At 40.2% G+C, this 15,259-nt stretch overlaps 1 protein-coding gene across 2 annotated transcripts in view; it reads left to right on the top strand.

Annotated features, from left to right (window-relative positions):
- Positions 1-14,007, top strand: part of SPPL3 (signal peptide peptidase like 3) — a 66,111-nt gene extending 52,104 nt beyond the window's left edge. Inside the window, exons 4-12 of one of the 2 annotated variants that reach the window (XM_073629285.1) lie at positions 819-893; positions 4,088-4,207; positions 4,314-4,392; positions 5,398-5,510; positions 5,760-5,866; positions 8,802-8,965; positions 9,146-9,345; positions 9,587-9,696; positions 12,963-14,007. In XM_073629285.1, coding sequence (XP_073485386.1) covers positions 819-893; positions 4,088-4,207; positions 4,314-4,392; positions 5,398-5,510; positions 5,760-5,866; positions 8,802-8,965; positions 9,146-9,345; positions 9,587-9,696; positions 12,963-13,034 — 1,040 coding nt within the window. In that variant the 3' untranslated portion in view covers positions 13,035-14,007. The remainder of the gene's footprint in view (positions 1-818; positions 894-4,087; positions 4,208-4,313; positions 4,393-5,397; positions 5,511-5,759; positions 5,867-8,801; positions 8,966-9,145; positions 9,346-9,586; positions 9,697-12,962) is intronic. The other variant, XM_073629286.1, reaches the window with a different exon arrangement.
- Positions 14,008-15,259: the final 1,252 nt, after the last annotated feature.

Here is a 15,259-nt window from a genome sequence, read left to right on the forward strand (position 1 = left end):
TCACGCAAGTAGCTTGGCATATACCAGCGTACAAGTGGCTCCCAGGTGAGGAAATACACCCACACTTTCATAGGATGCTATGTGCATAAGTCTTTAAAAAATAAATATATCCCACCACTATTCAGTAATACAGGATTTGATTACATTCTAGCAGCACTTTAGTGCTTTATCTCCGATTAGGCTCCTAGTATATTCTGAAATGTCATACAAGTGCTGTGCTTGATTGTGCAGCATTCAATGGACAGCGGACAGACAAGGCCATTATTCTCTATGTACAGCTGTGGACAAATTTGTTGGTACCCTGCCACGAAAAGGAACAACCCACAATTTTCTCTGAAACAGCTTGAAACTGACAATATAATTGCCATTAATCATTGTATCCTCTAGGATGATGAAAATCAGACTTTCATTTTGATTCAACAGATCATTTTAAATAAGTAAAAATGGCATGGACAAAAAAGGATGGGACCATTACCCTAATTTTATTATGTTTTGAAAGCCTTTAGAGGCAATCATTGCAAACAAATTCTGTAGCACTCGATGAAACCTCTGCACATGCCAACAAGCAGTTTGGCCCACTCTTTTTGAAGAAAATGCTCCAACTGTCTCAGGTTTGAAGGGTGTTCAATAGGTTTCAGATCAGGGCTTATAGAAGCCAACTTCAGAATAGTTGTGTTTTGGTTCTTAGCCGTTCTTGGGTGCTTTTTGCTATGTGTTTTGGGTCATTATCCTGTTCTAGTACCCATGACCTGTGATAGCTTTCTGTCCCTGCTTCAGAATTCCTTGATAGTCCTAAGATTTTGTTGTGCCCTGCACAGATTCAAGACTTCCAGTGGCAGACGCAGCAAAGCAGTCCCAAAACATACCTGAGCCACCTTTATGTTTTGCAATAGGTACAGTGTTCTTTTCTTTGAAAGCTTCAAACATAGAGCTGATGACACTGGTTGTTTTGTGTTCTGTCTTTTTATTGTTTCTTGGTTGCACAGATAATGTTTATGTATGTATTGAGATCTATCCTGTAAGCGTACACGTAAGTGTTACTTTTCAATAAAGCACATTTAGGACCTCATGCACGCTGGATGTCTTTAACCCTGCTGCTAGGCATGTCTGGCATTCTTTGTTTTCTGGCTCTAAACGCTCCTGCATAATAGCATGTGTTCATGCACACATAAGCTTTTAGAGGAGTTTAGAGGCAGAGAAAAAAAACCCACTGCTAGCCTATCCAGGAGCTGCAGTTATTTGGCAGAAAAAATGCTTGACTTGTCTAAATACGTGTTAACACTAGGCTTTTTTTTAGCACTTCAACGCTAATTCAGTTCAACGGGCAGAATAAATTATTCTGGCCAAAAAAATTGAAGCCCAATCGCGTGACGTGCCTAAACCAGGGTGGATGAAAATCGATGATTTCTTTAAAAAAAAAATTTTAAAAATCAGATTTTTTTTTTTTAATTAAAATTTTTTTTAATCAAATTTATTTTAATAAAATGCTTTTGAAGTAAAAATCTATTTAAGATACATTATTAATTTAGTTTATTCAGCATGAAATGGAGCTTAGTTATGTAGCATGCAAATGTATATTCTACAATATTTTTTAAAGTGGAGTTCCACCCCAAAAAAAAAAAGAAATAAATGGTAATGTGCTTAAAAAAAATAAAAATTTGGAGAATATTTTTTTTTTTTTTTATTTTATTTTATTTTTTTTTTTACTCACCTCTAAATGCCTGTTGCTAGGGGGTCCCTCGTAGTCTGCCTCCTTCTGTGCCTCAGCTCCTGATGTCACTTCCCTCAGCGCAGGAAGGGAGATCTCCTCTCCACCCTCCCTCTTGTCAATCATCTGAGACATGTGCCGGTCCCAGATGATTGCGGGGCCAGTGACGGCGCGGGCATGTGTAGTGGGTGCCTGGCTGTGAAGCCACTGCCAGACGCCCACAGTTGAAATGCCGGCGCCGCCAAGGGGGGGGGGGGGGAGATGAACGAGGTTTCAATCCCCCCGCATCGCTGGACCCTGGGACAGGTAAGTGTCCGATTAAAAGTCAGCAGCTGCAGTATTTGTAGCTGCTGACTTTTTTTATTTTTATTTATTTTTTTTTAAATGGGAACTCCGCTTTAAATACATTTTTGCTAAATTCATTCAATGAATCCAAGCTGAGATAACATGCGCTGCATTGATGCATTCACACAATTTCACAGTAACCACAAGATAAAACAAAATTCAGGAATATTCCTTTTTCCCATTGTTTTGCAAATCTATGTACACTACTAATTGTATGATTGAATCGCTTCTGATACTGCTGTTTTACTTACCTGACAGCTTATTATTCTAAATAGGAAACCTTTGTTTTGTTTGAAAATACTAAAGATTCTAACTACCAGCAAGAATAAGTCCTTACATTTAAAGAGCACCTGTCATTTCAGATCCATCATGGCAGAGCCTGTTAGCGGGCATCCACTCACCTGCTGCCGCCACATCCCTCACCTTGTTGTGTCACTGCTGCATCACCAGCCATCCCATTAAAGTAAATGAGACTGTCGGAGAAGGAACCACTGTGGGACAGATGACAGTTGCTCTTTAAAAATTATGATTTAAATCAATCTTTTTTACTAGTGATTTAAATCGACTTGATTTAAATCAAATCCACCCTGGCCTAAATGCTTTACAAGCATCAAACATGTTTCTGCCAAAGCGCTGCTGGCAGGAGGAAAGGCATCTAGGAGAGATGGCCAAAGCATCCAGTGTGCACAAGGCCTAAAAAAGAAACCCAGAGCTGATGTGATTTGCGAATAAGCTCCAGTTTGTCTCATCCCAAATGACATTCTCTCAAAAGAATTGTGGCTTCTCCATATGCATTTTTATCAAATTCCAGTTTGGCTCCTTTGTATTCCTGTCAACAGTGGAGTCCACCTGGGTCTTCTTCCTGTGAGCTTACTGCCACTCAAAAAGGAACGGATGGTGCGAACAGACGCCAATGTACCTTGGAGTTCAACTTGTATCTCTTTGGAAGTTTTCCTTGGCTCTTTGTCTGTCATTCTCACTATTCTTATTTTCAATGTGGGGTCAATTTTCCTCTTTCAGCCACGTCCAGGGAGGTTGGCTACACTCCCATGGACTTATTATGGTCATATAGCTTTTACCATTGACATGTTGGTCTATAGTTTACATGCGATCTACACAGACGAGGCTCTCCTTTCTCTGGTCCATGTTCAACGTGGTGCACACGATAATGCCAAACAGGTTGACCACCTTTCTCTATTTAAATAGGCTGACTGATTACAAGACTGAAGACATGTGACAACTACAGAAAACTGTTTGAAATATCACACTGATTCAGTTATTTACATTAGTTTTTAGGGGTACCAACAAATCTGTCTTGGCAATTTTAGAATATTTCCTTGCTTAATTCTTACATAAAGCATGCAGGTATACATAAGACAGTTGCTTTTAATTTCCTTTCAGAAAGAATCAAGTATCGTTTAAATATGCTGTAAAGGTACCAACAAAATTTTCAATGGCTGTAGTTGCTCTGCATTTGTGATCATTTACTGGACTCCGGAATGCGTTTCAGGGAGATTTGTTGGGCATATTGGATTACTTTTGTTTCTGGAGACTTACTTGCCTAGCTAGCTAGTCAAACAGAGTGAGCCACAGACCTGGACCAAGTGCGCTGTAAACAAATGTCAAAAAAATAAAAATTTGATTTACTATATTTGTTCTGGGTCAGAGACCCAAAGTTTTGAAACTAGAGCATGATAATAGCGTGATAGCCAGGAACTAAACATTCTCAAAGGAAAAGTCAGCAATGGCAGCTGCTATACTTATGAGTTGCTTTAAGAAAAAAGAAAAAACTTGGGGGGGGGGGGGGTGTATTGAAAGGTTTGCAATAATTATTATAGCAAACAGTCTTATTGTAATTGGAGACATAACCATGGCAGTTTTTCAGTCAGTTTTCAAATAGGCTACATAGTCCTTATGTTGGAAATTCTCTCCTCATGGAAGAACTGAGCTGCATTGTGATTTGGAAGAAGCAACATTAAAATGTGTTTTTTTTTCTTGCCACAGTATTTTTGACATGGAATTATGCCTTTGCAGGTATCCAGACTATTGACTCCACTCAGGCATTGTTCCTTCCTATTGGAGCCTCAGTGTCTCTTCTGGTTATGTTTTTCTTCTTTGACTCAGTTCAGGTGGTTTTCACTATTTGCACTGCAGGTGAGTGTGGTTTATTTCCATCATGGTCATTAAGGTTGGCCTTTGTATCAAAGTAATAATAATCAAAGTAATAATCCGTTTCTAATCCTTAATTTTCTCCTTTCAGTTCTTGCAACAATAGCTTTTGCTTTTCTGTTGCTCCCTATGTGCCAGTATTTAACCAGACCCTGCTCTCCTCAGAATAAGTGAGTATACACAGCGAGATGTTTCAAAATTAAAAATGTAATTGAAGATGCCGGTTTCCTCCGTCTCACTGTGTTATGGCGGGGTTATTTGCTGTAAATACCAGTTACAGCAAAAACTTTGGCAACTAAGGAACACTGTAGGTCTTGGCTATGAAAACTGAAGGACTAGTGCTGAAATGCAACAGTTGTCCTTAGCAACCGATAAGTTATTCATTCTTTGGTAAAATAAAAAGATTGCTACGAGCAATAGTTTTGTTCTTTCCTGTGGATGTAGTTTTAAGTTTCATAGTTCTGCCCCTTTTTACCATATTTCTCAGTAACTATTGCATTATTTAAAGTTAAACTCTGGGAGAGGGCACCGCTTCTCTTGAGTGTTTTGTTAGAAATGTATTGGCGACTACAAAGATGGTTTGGTTACCAATACTTCTGACCTAGCAAGAATTTACAAGTTTAATATATTGTGTGCCAATTTGCTAATCAGTTATTTAGTAAGTGTTATTGTTCGCTTTCTTTGTTACAAATTTTAGTCTTTTTTTATATCAATTTAATGTGTATCTGTAGTCAAAGCTTGTTTCACGGGAAGGATTATAATTGGGGTGACCTCTAACATTAGTGGTCAGTGTAGATGTGACCTCTTGCATAACTAGTCAGTGGAAAATTGTCCCCTGGTATGGTGGAGGTGGCAGGTCAATTCATCACTGCTAACAGACACCCCCCCCCCATTTTTATTTTTTTTTTTTTGTGGGCACACCTTAATGTGATCATACCAATACTTGTGCTAAATGTAGACTGTAGTTCAGAATAGTTTTAATAAGTTAGCATAGAGCTACACACAGGCAGTTAAATTGGTGATTGACCTCACCAATGACAGATTTAACTACTTGTTGACAACTATCTCATTAGTGGGACTCTACTGATCTCAGTATGCTACCACTTGGTATTTCTCATTACCGTAACCTTATTTATTTACTGTAGTTCTAAATGTGTTGCTGTTTTCTCTTGTAGGATATCATTTGGGTGCTGTGGTCGGTTTACAGTTGCAGAACTGCTCTCCTTTTCACTCTCTGTAATGCTAGTTCTTATTTGGGTGCTGACAGGCCATTGGCTGCTCATGGATGGTAAGTGATAAGCTTAGGCTACCAGGCAGCTGATGCCACTTTGTACTTTTGTTTATGCAAATGTCTCAGAATTCTTCTTTCAAACCTAATGCAGTTTGAGGTAGGTTATGCATTTAGAAAGCAGTACAGACCTGTTTTAAACATGTTTATTGTGAAATGTTCAGTGACTACTACCCTGCTCTGAAGTCGCTTTTTGGTTTTTCTGGACATTGTATTTGTTGAACTGAAAATTGTTGTCTGTTCTTTCAGCCCTTGCCATGGGACTCTGTGTGGCAATGATTGCCTTTGTTCGCCTGCCTAGCCTGAAAGTGTCCTGTCTGCTCCTTTCAGGGTTGCTTATATATGATGTATTTTGGGTGAGTAGAGATGATGCTGTTTTTTTGTACATTTATAAAAAAAAAAAAATCTTTTAGAAGTACAGTGAGGGGGAAAAAAAGTATTTGCTCCCCTGCTGATTTTGTACGTTTGCCCACTGATGAAAATAAGATGATCAGTCTATAATTTTAATGGTAGGTTTATTTTAACAGCGAGAGACAGAATAACAACAAAAATATCCATAAAAATGCATTTCAAAAAAGTTATAAATTGAATTGCATCTTTATTTGTGAAATAAGTAGTTGGCCACCAGGTTTGCACACATCTCAGGAGGGATTTGGTCCCACTTCTCTTTGCAGATCCTCTCCAAGTAATTAAAGTGTCAAGGCTGACATTTGGTAACTCAAACCTTTAGCTCCCTCCATATATTTTCGATGGGATTAAGGTCACTCAAGGACCTTAATGTGCTTCTTAAGTCACTCCTTTGTTGCCTTGGTCGTGTGTTTCGGGTCATTGTCATGCTGGAATTACCCATCCACAACCCATTTTCAATGCCCTGGTTGAGGGAAGGAGGTTCTCGCCTAAGATTTTGACAGTACATTGCCCCGTCCATCGTCCCTTTGATGCGGTGAAGTTGTCCTGTCCCCTTAGCAAAAAAACACCCCCAAAGCATAACGTTTCCACCTTTGATGGTGGGGATAGTGTTCTTGGGGGTCATAGGCAGTATTCCTTCTCCTCCTCCCCCCCCCAAACACAGCGAGTTGAGTTGATGCAAAAGAGCTTGATTTTGGTCTCATCTGACCACAACACTTTCATCCAGTTCTTCTCTGAATCATTCAGATGTTCATTAGCAAACTTCAGACAGGCCTGTACATGTGCTTTCTTGAGCAAAGGGACCTTGAGGGCGCTGCTGGATTTCAATCCTTCACGGCATAGTGTGTTGCCAATTGTTTTCTTGGTGACCTATGGTCCCAGCTGCCTTGAGATCATTGACAATATTCTCCCGTGTAGTTCTGGGCTGATTCCTTACTGTTCTCGTGATCATTGAAACTGAGGTGAGATCTTACATGGAGCCCTAGCCCGAGGGAGATTAGCCGTTATTTTGTGTTTCTTCCATTTGTGAATAATCGCACCAACTGTTGTTACCCTCTCACCAAGCTGCTTCTCGATAATCTTGTAGCCCATTCCAGCCTTGTTTAGGTCTACAATCTTGTCCCTGACATCCTTGGACAGCTCTTTGGTCTTGGCCATGGAGAGCTTGGAATCTGTTTGCTTCTGTGAACAGGTGTCTTTTATACATTTAACAAGCTGAGATTAGGAACACTCCCAAATCGGATGGTTTGCGCTTGTGAACAGCAATCTTTAAGTCAGACCACAGATTTTCTATTGGATTGAGGTCTGGGCTTTGACTAGGCCATTCTAACACATTTACATGTTTCCCCTTAAACCACTCAAGTGTTGCTTTAGAAGTGTGTTTGGGGTCATTGTCCTGCTGGAAGGTGAACCTAGCCCCAAATCACACAGAGTGGTACAGGTTTTGCTCAAGAACATCCCTGTATTTAGTACCATCCATCTCTCCCTCAACTCTGACCAGTTTCTCAGTCCCGACTGCTGAAAAACATCCCCACAGCATGATGCTGCCACCACCATGTTTCACTGTGGGGATGGTGTTCTTTGGGTGATGTGATGTGTTGGGTTTGCGCCAGACATAGCGTTTTCTTTGTTGGCCAAAAAGTCCCACATGCCTTTTCGCAAACTCAAAACATGCCATTTTGTTTTTTGCTCAAAGTTATGGCTTTCTTCTGGCCACTCTGCTATAAAGCCCAACTCTATGGAGCGTATGGCTTATTGTCGTCCTATGTACAAATACTCGCTCCAGTCTCTGCTGTGGATCTCTGCAACTCCTCCAGGGTTACCTTAGGTCTCTGTGCTGCCTCTCTGATTAATGCCCTCCTTGCCCGGTCCGTGAGTTTTGGTGTGCGGCCGTCTCTTGGCAGGTTTGCTGTTGTGCCATGTTCTTTCCATTTGGTTATGGTAGATTTGATGGTGCTCCTAGGGATCATCAAAGATTTAGATATTTTTTTTTTATAACCTAACCCTGACTTGTACTTCTCAAGAACATTGTCCCTTACTTGTTTGGAGAGTTCCTTGCTCTTCATGGCAGTGTTCGGTTAGTGGTGCCCCTTGCTTAGGTGTTGCAGCCTCTGGAGCCTTTTAAAAAGGTGTGTATATGTAATGACTGATCATGTGACACTTAGATTGCACACAGGTGGATATCATTGCACTAATTATGTGACTTCTGAAGGTAATTGGTTGCACCAGAGATTTTTATGGGCTTCATAACAAAGGGGGTGAATACATACCATTCCAATTATAATTTTTTTTTTTTTTTTTTATTTCTGAAAAATTGTTTTCTGTATATATTTTTCTAACTTTACTTCAACAACTTAGACTATTGTGTTCTGATCCATCACATATAATTCAGATTAAAAAAACTGAAATAAAGGCTGTAATGTAACAAAATAGGTAAAAAGCCAAAGTGGGTGAATACTTTTTGCAAGGCACTGTATGTATCTTTTGTTTGCTCCCTGCCCCTCTGACTTGGCGCTTACACAGGGCTGAGGAGACTTGACTTCCCTGTCTGATAGCGCTGGGACTTTAAATGGTTTAATTCTGCACAGCAGAATTTTTTTGCCAGTGAGGTCTTGTCTGTTCTCAGAGCAGAACTGATAGACAAAGAATCCACTCATGCATAGCTGATTTTTTTAAATTTTTTTTTTATTTTGCTAGATAGTCTAACACAAAATGTTGAGTGTAACAGAATATAACACTTAAATCCTTATATAATATGTAGATTAAAGCTATCTGTTTTATTAGGGACCACATAAACGAGTGAAGAGAAGATTTATGATCTAATGAATGTTAAGTGAATCGTTTTTCTTGCCATGTTCTTATCACTATGTATCTCCCGTGCAGGTATTCTTCTCTGCCTATATATTTAATAGCAACGTGATGGTCAAAGTGGCAACTCAGCCAGCTGACAATCCTCTGGATGTATTATCAAGGAAGCTTCATCTTGGTCCCAATGTTGGAAGAGATGTACCTCGGTTATCACTGCCAGGGAAATTAGTATTCCCTAGGTAAGTGTAAAATGGCTTTATCATTTATTGCTTATCAACTGTATATCTTCTATATTTGGGTTTTTTGTAAACCAAGGCATGGCTTGGTATCTCTTTAGCAAGTAACAGTTTGGTTATAATGCTGTAAGTAAGCTTTTAATACTTTCATTATAGTTTTATATATATTCATGTTTTGTGCAGCTCCACAGGAAGCCACTTCTCTATGCTTGGGATCGGAGACATTGTGATGCCAGGCCTACTTCTGTGCTTCGTTCTGCGTTATGATAATTACAAAAAACAGGCAACGGCTGACTCTTGTGGTGCACCAGGGACTGCCAATATTTCTGGGCGAATGCAGAGGGTCTCCTACTTCCATTGCACACTTATTGGGTACTTTGTGGGTAAGTAGGCAAATACAGAGCAGAATGTATTGTGAACATGCAAAACCTACTGTTGTATTTTTGAAAGGCTTTTAACCAAACAAAAAAATTATAGATTGTTTTCATAGGTACATATAATGTATGTAACACATGTTGTATATCTATGTACTATTCACATATTTTACAGATTCCTTCATTTAAAGTAGCGTTATTTCAGTAGCTGTAGTGGCTGCTCTAATGTAGATCTTATTTTTCTTAATAGGACTGTTAACGGCAACAGTGGCTTCACGTATTCACAGAGCAGCCCAGCCGGCTTTGCTGTATTTGGTTCCATTTACTTTATTACCGCTTCTCACTATGGCTTATTTAAAGGTAGGCATCCCATTTAATACCAATTATTTGTGTGTTGCGATAGTTAATTTAATATTTTATAAGCTAAATGCAATGAAAATATTTCTATTGCTCATGTTTTATTTTAAAATTTTTCCATTGTGGTCTATTTACCGTATATACTCGAGTATAAGTCGTTCCGAGTATAAGTCGTTCCGAGTATAAGTCGAGGCCCTAATTTACCACAAAAAAATGGGAAAAACTTAGTGACCCGAGTATAAGACGAGGGTGAGAAATGCACAGCTACTGTAAGTGGAAAAGAGGGTCAACAATGCCCATTTGCATGCCTCACTGTGCCTCACTGTGCCCATTTGCAGCCATATGTCCCCCGAACTTCAAACTCGGTAGTTAAGGGTTCCTAGATGCCCCCTAGCTGCAGCCAAAATTTGGGGTCTCTGAACCCAAATGGTCCCGAAATGACATTGCTGCAGATGGACACAGTTGACCGACTTTGGGGCCCCATATCTCGGGGCCACTTAGTGCTAGGAACCCCAAATTTGGTGTGCAAACTCAGTGGAAGTAGCACCATAAAATATCCAAAGCTGGGATTTCTAGCACTACGTGTCCCCGAGATACAGTGCCCCAAAAATCAGTTCAGAAAATGTCAAGCACTTTTCTGCAGCAGAGAATGACATTTTCCGAACTGTATTTGGGGCCCCGTATCTCGGGTCCACTAGAAACCCCAGCTTTGGATATGTTATGGTACCAGTTCCACTGGATTTGTACACCAAATTTGGGGTTCCTAGCACCTAGTGGCCCTGAGATATGTGGCCCCAAACTCGATTCATAAAATGTCAAACACTTTTCTGCAGCAGAGAATGACATTTTCCGAACCGATTTTGGGGCCCCGTATCTCGGGGCCACTTAGTGCTAGGAACCCCAGCTTTGGATATGTTGTGGTACCACTGGGTTTGCACACCAAATTTGGGGTTCCTAGCACAAAGTGGCCCTGAGATACGGGGCCCCAAACTCGGTTCAGAAAATTGAAATTTTTTTCTGCAGAAAAGTGCTTGCCTCGAGTATAAGTCGAGGGGGGCACTTTCAGCACAAAAAAATGTGCTGAAAAACTCGACTTGTACTTGAGTATATACGGTACTTGTTTCAGAAATAATTTTGTATATAATCTTAGACTATACTAAAAAAAAAAATTCACAGGTAATACACCATATAATGCTTTGAACGGGCTCCTAGAAAGTCTTTTGGATTGTCAGATTCACTGTATTTTTAATTTTTTTTGCATAGTACATCTGACCGAACAATGGCACGCACACCTGTTTATCGATTTGCCATTTTAACCACTTGTCTATTAAGGGGAATTTTTAAAGTGCATCGCACACAATAATTTTACATATTTTTGAAAACTGAGGCCCTGTAGAATACATTGGTGGCAGTAGCAGCTGTTAAATGCATATTTTCAGTAAAAAATACACATAAATTAAATTTATTGAAAACAAACAAAATAAAGGATTGAATTGCGTAAACTCGTATTAAAATTGTATGCACTGGTAAAATCACAAACAAATATGTCACCCACAAATCTTCACAGGTGACACTTTAAATGGCCCCCTTTTGTTTTTTTTTATTTTTTGCTTTTAGTGTAATTTTTTACATGCCCTTTTATATATTTTTGAAATACTTTTTCTGCTATTTACCTTTATTGCTAAAACAGGGCAGCTAGCAAGACTCCTATGTGATAGTATGGGCAAGTGATTGGGCCCTCTTTATAGAGATTTCAGAAGTGTAATAAGACCTCCCAATATCGTCTCTGCCCTCCACTGCAGCCAGTGAAGCAACAACATGTCACTGCCAGATTCATTGACCGCAGAGGGTAATCAGGAAACAAACTCCACCAGCTCCCAAAGTTTTAGCAGGTTACCACAGTTCCAGGCTTTTCTAAGGAATGGGAGAGCTTTGGGAACCAACATGGACAGGGAGTGGCCGCACCTTCTGAGCCCCATAACTGATTGAGAGGTTTTAAAGCTGCTTTGATCACTTCTACTTGAAAGCTGATCACCAGGTCTAAAATTTCATGGCAAGCTTCCTGCTACAGTAACTTTAACCCCTTGAATATCCAGGGCATTTTTAAATGCGTCTTGGTAAACTAGAGGTGAATGATTTACGGATTACGAGAACACTTCTAAGATGGGGTTGATTGCAAATTTTTTCATATAGGTTGTAACCATGTCTACTGATCACAGCAGACTCTTGTCAATAGCAGCTCAAATGTGTGTTCCTTGAAAATGTGATGTTTACAAAATGGGTTTCAGCTGAGATATGTATGCAGTCATGTTTGTAAAATCAAGTACCATTAGCCGGTATAATTTAGAGTGACATTTCTGCCTTAAATCCTTGCACCTTACCCAATACCTTTTTTTCACAGTGCAGGCAGAACAGAATGAGAATTCTCTGTTCAGTCCATCAAAGGAATACCAGAGGGCGCCGATCTAAGTGTAGCTTAAGATCTTTACTTTATTAAAGATAGTTGGCAACTTACACAGTCACAGATACAAAGCGCATGACATATGTCATCTTAGACCGCATATCGGTCATTTCCTGGGGCTGTGTGTTAATCCAGGCCAGTAAGCATGAAACACTGCTGCAGACCGGGTTCGTCAAAACACTAGAAAGTATAGATATTCCGTGGAAGCAGCAAGGAGATAACTTCATGCGCTGGGAGATGCACAGGAGGCATGGCTATGCGTTTTTGGAGTTGCTGGGCTCCTTTGTAATGGCTACTTTTGTAGATGAGGAGCAGGCTTGAGGAAGGAGCATAGTGGCTCTGAAACGCGTAGCCACATTCCCTGTGCATCCTCCAGTGCATTCTGTCATCCCTTCATTGCTCTCTGTGTTCCACAGTGTCTCCGCACTTCCTGGTGTTTTCACAGACCCAGTCTGTTGTGGTGTTTTCATGCTTACTGGCCTGGAATAACACACAGCCCCAGGAGACAAAGATGCCACCTTTGTATCTCTGACACTGTATGTTGCCAATTATTTTTATTTAATGCATTCTAAGCTACACTTAGATCAGCACCGTCTGGTGTTATGTATTTGTCTAGAGATTGTCTTCAGTCTGAGAAGCTGCAGCATGTGTATCAGATGGAACAGAATTAACCCCTATATAGACTTTGATAGACTCCGATTCTTACATCTATGTACAAGCTATGTGTTGCTTAGCCTACATCCTACTTCTTGCACCATTTTATTATTTCTCTGTTCTGTCCAGCTGACATTTATTTCTTGTTTTGTAGGGTGACTTGCGGCGAATGTGGTCAGAACCTTTCCATGCCAAGGCCAGCAGCTCACGCTTCCTCGAGGTATGATGGGAGCAGAGGACACGAGGCCAAACTTGGCAGGATTTCTTCACTTTGGCTTTCTGTACCCTGGATAAACTTAGTGTTTAACAGACACAGCTACAACTGAAAGACCTCAAATGAATGGAATTTGTGTAAAATAACAAAGGAATAAACTTTTTTTGGCGAGTCAACCATGTGAGCTCCTAATCCCTCGAACAGGCCCTCAACATCGGACTCATTTCCTATAGGAAGAGCGGACTAGAATCGGGGTGGCAGTGGGATCATAAGGAAACCTGGAATCGTTCAGACTGGCCTGCTGGCAGCTCAAAGTAGCATGTGATGGTAAAGGCCTGTGAGCTATGGACTATTACAGCTTGTTGGAACCTGTGGGACCAGACCCCACGGGGAGCAGTGCAGCCCTCTTACCAGCTCTCCTTCCTGTTCTTGTTTTTTAGTTTAATATCTTCTGTGGTGTGAAGTGACTTTTTAGATCTAAGCCAGTGTGTTACTCGCTATATATCCCATAGTCTATCGTATTTAATTCCATTTCTCCCGTTTCATGTTGCAGAGGGCAAGTCTAAGATGAGATAGATATATATATATATATATATATATATATATATATATAATTTTCTCTAAGTTTTAAATATTTGCAGAGCAAGGCCAGATCAGGTCAGGCCTCCTCTGTTCTGTCGCATGTCCTGCACTTCATCTTTGGCTTTATATGACTAATCCATCCCAGCAAAGTGAAGCCTCAGTTCAAATCCACTGTATTGTGTGCTCGTTCTGATGTATTCATGGCCTGTTAAGTGACTGTATTTGGTTCTGATCAATGTAGTGACCTAGGGCAGTTGAAATGTTCCGACACCCCTTGTCTTCATTTGTGCGCAGCCTTTTTAACGGTTTCCTCGGACTCTTGCATGTCAAAACTTGCTGCGCTCATCGCTCCCTCCATCAAAATAATGTTACCTTCCTGTAAATACATATTTTCTTTTTTCTATTTTTTGTATTATAGTATTTTCATTTTGTCCTGTATTTCTGAACATCTCTTGTGTCTCCGTCCACTGTCGGAGAAGAAAAAAAAAGTAATTCAAATAAGGTTCTGAATGCCTGTATTTTAGTCTCTGTGCATCATAAGATTTCTGCTCTGTTGTAATTTTAGGATCGGGGAGCTGCAAAAGTGTAATATCTGTGTTCAGTTCTAGAAACTGAAAGTTCATGTCAGGTAGTTTACAAAGAAAGCGCATTCTGGTTAGTGCTGCTGTTTTGCTAGCTCCCTCTTTTGGGTATTTCAACCATTACATAGTCGGACAAAAACAAATTTAGAATTAGGTTGACTTGATCACAAAGTTATTAGTAGCTTAAAGCGGAACTTCACTCTCTCAATCAGCATTGATTATTTTCAATTTATTTTTAGTAAATAGGGAAGTATGTCATATTTACTTGTCGTGTTTTAAAAAACATTTTTTTTACTTGCGTTTCTTGAGTTACTTCCTGGTTTCCAGGCAAAGGCAAATTATGTCCTCCCAGGAGGGGAGGAGAGATTTTCTCAGCTAAGCACACCCTCCTGCTTGCATGCCCGAGCTAAGGACAGATGGATTCCAGGAAGTAAATGCTACATGGATCATCTACCCTTGCTGCAGATGGTCACGACCAGAAATGCAAGGGAGTGTTTTTTCAAAATGATTTCTCAGCAAATTAAAGCATAGAGACACGAATGGGTGAGTTTGCTGTGAATATCAAAATGTACATTTTTCATTTGTAGTGCTCAGATGCCACGTAGTTCTGCTTTAAGCAATGCTCGGTTAGAATTTCTTTATTACTGTCACATTAAAAAATGCAACCAGAGTGCCCAATGCACTCACTGGACTTGCAGGATAATTGCAATGAATACTAGCATAGGAATCACTCAGGTGTAACCTCTCAGATTAAACAGCAACCACAGCCAATATTATGCTGGATACCAAGTCCAAGCCTCCCAAATCACAATGACAATCTGCTTGAATCCAGGTGGCTATCTTCACCCAAAACCAAAAAAAAAAAACGGTCCTACTTTGCAGCTAATAGACCGGAAAAACAATCTGTCCCTCATTACTGGTCCACAATCTTTGTAGCTTTTGTCAGCATCTCTCTGGTTCTTGAGACCTCGGTGCTCACTTGACCCTCTCAGAACATGTCTCCCCCCAGCGCCTCCTCCTTTATTCAAACCAGTCTGCACTCCTAAATGGCTCTGTAATGCAGGGATATTACAG

This window comes from Aquarana catesbeiana, linkage group LG01 (genome assembly GCF_042186555.1).
Source record: "Aquarana catesbeiana isolate 2022-GZ linkage group LG01, ASM4218655v1, whole genome shotgun sequence".
In the NCBI taxonomy this organism is placed as follows: Eukaryota; Metazoa; Chordata; class Amphibia; order Anura; family Ranidae; genus Aquarana; species Aquarana catesbeiana.